This window comes from Cebus imitator, unplaced genomic scaffold (genome assembly GCF_001604975.1).
Source record: "Cebus imitator isolate Cc_AM_T3 unplaced genomic scaffold, Cebus_imitator-1.0 Scaffold25, whole genome shotgun sequence".
Classification (NCBI taxonomy): Eukaryota; Metazoa; Chordata; class Mammalia; order Primates; family Cebidae; genus Cebus; species Cebus imitator.
In genome coordinates, this window is record NW_016107340.1 from 7,493,839 (window position 1) to 7,497,549 (window position 3,711).

General features: G+C 35.7%; 1 protein-coding gene across 2 annotated transcripts in view; it reads right to left on the reverse strand.

Annotated features, from left to right (window-relative positions):
* Nucleotides 1-3,711, reverse strand: part of LDHB (lactate dehydrogenase B) — a 23,594-nt gene that overhangs the window by 5,175 nt on the left and 14,708 nt on the right. For both annotated transcript variants that reach the window (XM_017522960.2, XM_037736490.1), the window contains one exon: nucleotides 2,004-2,177. In XM_017522960.2, the coding sequence (XP_017378449.1) occupies nucleotides 2,004-2,177 (174 nt within the window). The remainder of the gene's footprint in view (nucleotides 1-2,003; nucleotides 2,178-3,711) is intronic.

A 3,711-nucleotide genomic window follows, 5' to 3' on the forward strand; every position in this document is an offset into this window, starting at 1 on the left:
AATGGCGCGATCTCGGCTCACCACAATCTCCGCCTCCTGGGTTCAGGCAGTTCTCCTGCCTCAGCCTCCTGAGTAGCTGGGACTACAGGCACGCGCCACCTTGCCCAGCTAATTTTTTGTAGTTTCTAGTAGAGACGGGGTTTCACCATGTTGACCAGGATGGTCTCGATCTCTTGACCTCGTGATCCACCCACCTCAGCCTCCCAAAGTGCTGGGATTACAGGCTTGAGCCACCGCGCCCGGCCTCAAGAACAACTTCTTACAACACCAAGATAAACCCTTTACTAAAATTGCATTTCAAACTCCCGCTGAATTCAAAAGAAGATTTATACTTTGACCTTATTGGGAGAAAATAATCCTTTACATATGTGGCAGAAATAAATTTAGTCAAATAAAACATTTATAATATATTTTTTAATTGTCTCACCATGAAGCACTAAAAACAGTGTAATGTGATTTTAATGTTGCTCTTTCTGGAATTACTGATTTATGTACAACAATTATTTACTTCGATTTAAGTTCCTAAAGAAAATATTTAGTTTTATCATACAATCTCTTACTAAATAATTGAGTTATAATTAATAGTTTATTAAAAGTAAGATTTCATTTCAGGTAAGGATTACTTTACATTATAGAAGAGTAGACATAATTCATTCCACCTTCAACAAACACAATGGATGTAATTGCTCTGTCTACTGAAAAGTCCTAGAAGCAAAAATATACCAGTAGCACAAGCACACCTATGCCCTGATCTTGGTTTCTAATTACCATTCCTTGCTAAAAGCAAGCAGGCTCATTAAGAAAACAGCTGATTCTAGTGCTGGGCAGGGAAAACTTCAAAACGAGGCTGGTGCCACTTATTGCGAAGGAAGTGCTCAAAAAATGATGGGACAAGTAAAAAAAGACATAAGAGTCAGTTTGAAAAGCCTGTAACTTGTCAAACTGGGATAACTTGAGGGTTACAAATAATAGTGACAGAATATCTGGGGCATGAGATAAAAATCTGAGGCCACACTGATATCAACAAATGAATAAAGAAAGAAGAAAAAGTTCTGACTTACAGTACAATGCAACTAACAAATATAGAATAAGTGATGGAATTAGTAGATCATGTTTGACAACTATCATGGTAATCAATTATTTAACCACAAATCACTAATAGATGCTAAACTTGGCAGAGAAAATCTGATGACGAATCAGACATTTTCCTAGACAGTATCAAAACATCTTCCCACAAATCACTTAAAAATTACAAAGGAAAAGTAATAACTTCACACAGAGTAACCTAGCAAAATACAACCTTGACTCACTTATCACAGTTATTCTCATTAGTTTTTGGCCACACTGACATTATATGCCTTTGGATGTGATGCCATGAGAAAGCTGTAGGGTCATTTCTGTGGTATTTGTACCAAAAGTACATAGCTCAACCTAATGATAAGGAAACAATCAGCAAACCTAAATTGATGGGCATTCTACCAAATAACTCACCTGACTTTTGAAAAACGTCAAGATCATGAGAAACAAAGATAGACTGAGAAATTGTTCAGAATGAAGGAGGCTAAGGAGATACAATAGATGTAATGTGTGAACTTAGAATGGATTCTGAATTAGGAAAAAAGCCTTAGAGGAAACTACTGAGAAAGTTGGTGAAATGTGAATTAAGGGACTGCGGATTAGATAATACTCTATCAGTGTTACATTCCCTGACTTTGATAAGTGTACTGTGATTATGAAAAAGAAAATCTTAGTTTTGAGGAAATACATAGTAAAGAACTTATGGAGAAAAGCGTAAGAGAACAGATTTATGCTTAATTCATCAGGGTAAAAATAAATGATAGATAGAAAGACAGATAGAGGAATAAATGATAAAGTAAATTGGAATAGAAAAGTATTATTTTTGCAACTGTTCTAAAGTACATCAAAGTCTATAAAATTTGAAATAAAACAAAAAATTCAAAATGGCAAAACCAGTATCGTAGGTATTTTTTTTGTTGTTTTACCACTTGAGTCGCCATGTTCCCCCAAAATCCATCCATGGCAGCTGCTGGGATGAATGCCAAGTTTTTCAGCCATAAGGTAGCGAAATCTTGCAGAATCCAGATTACATCCACTTCCAATCACACGGTGTTTGGGTAATCCACTCAGTTTCCAGGTAACATATGTAAGAATGTCCACTAAAAATTTTGGAAATAACATATGTAAGTAAACCAAAGCCAGCTTCAACTGTTATGCAGCTTGGGGTGCCCAGGCTTCCCTTTCCCCACTTCCCCATGTCCCAAATGAAAGAAATGTAACCAGAAAGATGTAAATACTAACTTTTCATAGTTAGAGATAACAGGAATGAGAGAGATAAAAAGAAACTTTTAAGCCTTATATGAAGATAGCGAGACATGAAAAATGCCACTCTTTTACATTTGCATTATTATGTGAAACAATACATAAGAACCTTGCAGATTAACTTTAAGTTGAAAAAAATGAAACAAGCTGAATCAGATTGTCACTTAAGTTTCCCCCAATTTTAACATTCCATAATTATAATGATTGTCATCATAAACAAAGAAACCTTTGATTACTAATGTACCTAATCCTGCTACTATAAATTTTTCTGGGCATGAGATACATTTCAGTAAACAATTATGATAATACATAGTATTAAAAATTTCTATTTAATAAAAGAACATCTATGCTCCTAACAATCTTTGCTCCAGTGTAGCATATAGCCTTGAAACCACAGAGAAAAAACTTTTGCTGTTCCAGACAGGATCACAGCACTTGCAGGCTAAGCTGTAAAAAGTAAAAACTGTGCACACAAAGAAGGTGAAGAGCTGAAAGTTAATCCTGCAGCCTCCACCCCCACACTCATCTGCAGACAATGGGTGAGATAATTCAAGGACATTTGGTACAGGATAATTTTTCCTTGCCAACTTTGATTCAGCGGAAGTGACTCCCTGGAAAATCCAGCTGTGAAGCTGTATCCAGAAAGTTGCATAATCATTTAGCGATGCCTGACTGAGGCACAGGATGCATTAACTCACTGTGTGCTAGCTGCTTGTCATTCCTGTTCTACATCTACCTGGCAAACATATATATGCATGAGAAGTTTTATATCTAAGACTGAACCATTTCACAAACTCCAATCTGGGTTTGCAGAGAGTAAAAATATGGAAATAACTTCTGATCTTGCTGGCTCCCAATACTCAATGCTGTGGGGATTCCCCTAGCTCTTATTCATAATCTTTCTCTATGTGAAGTGGAAGAGATAATCAAGCCATTTTATTTACTATTTTACTATTTTAATGTAACTGCTATGCTCACCAACATGCAGTGAGTTTGGTGGCAACTACAGACAAAAGCAGTGTCAAATGGAGCACATTTTAGCTGTTAAGGCTAAAAAAGTGCATTCTTTCTAGTCAGAAGCTTTAATGTTCACACTGTAGATGTAAGTTAGACAGGAAAGCAATTTTTAAGTCAGAGCATTTGGTGTTAGCATGTATTTGTCCATCAATACAGTCTATTTCTATCTTTAAAACAGACTTGTTTAATGGCTTTCTTATATGCCGCTTTTTAAGGTTGATCTGTTTCAATTCTTTGTAATGGGATTTTCCAGAAGGCAAAAAGTCAAATATGTTAAAATGTTTCTTACAAATTGAAACTACATTCAAATGTTTCATTCTGTATCCCAGGATAATCCTTAATTTTTTTTTTTTT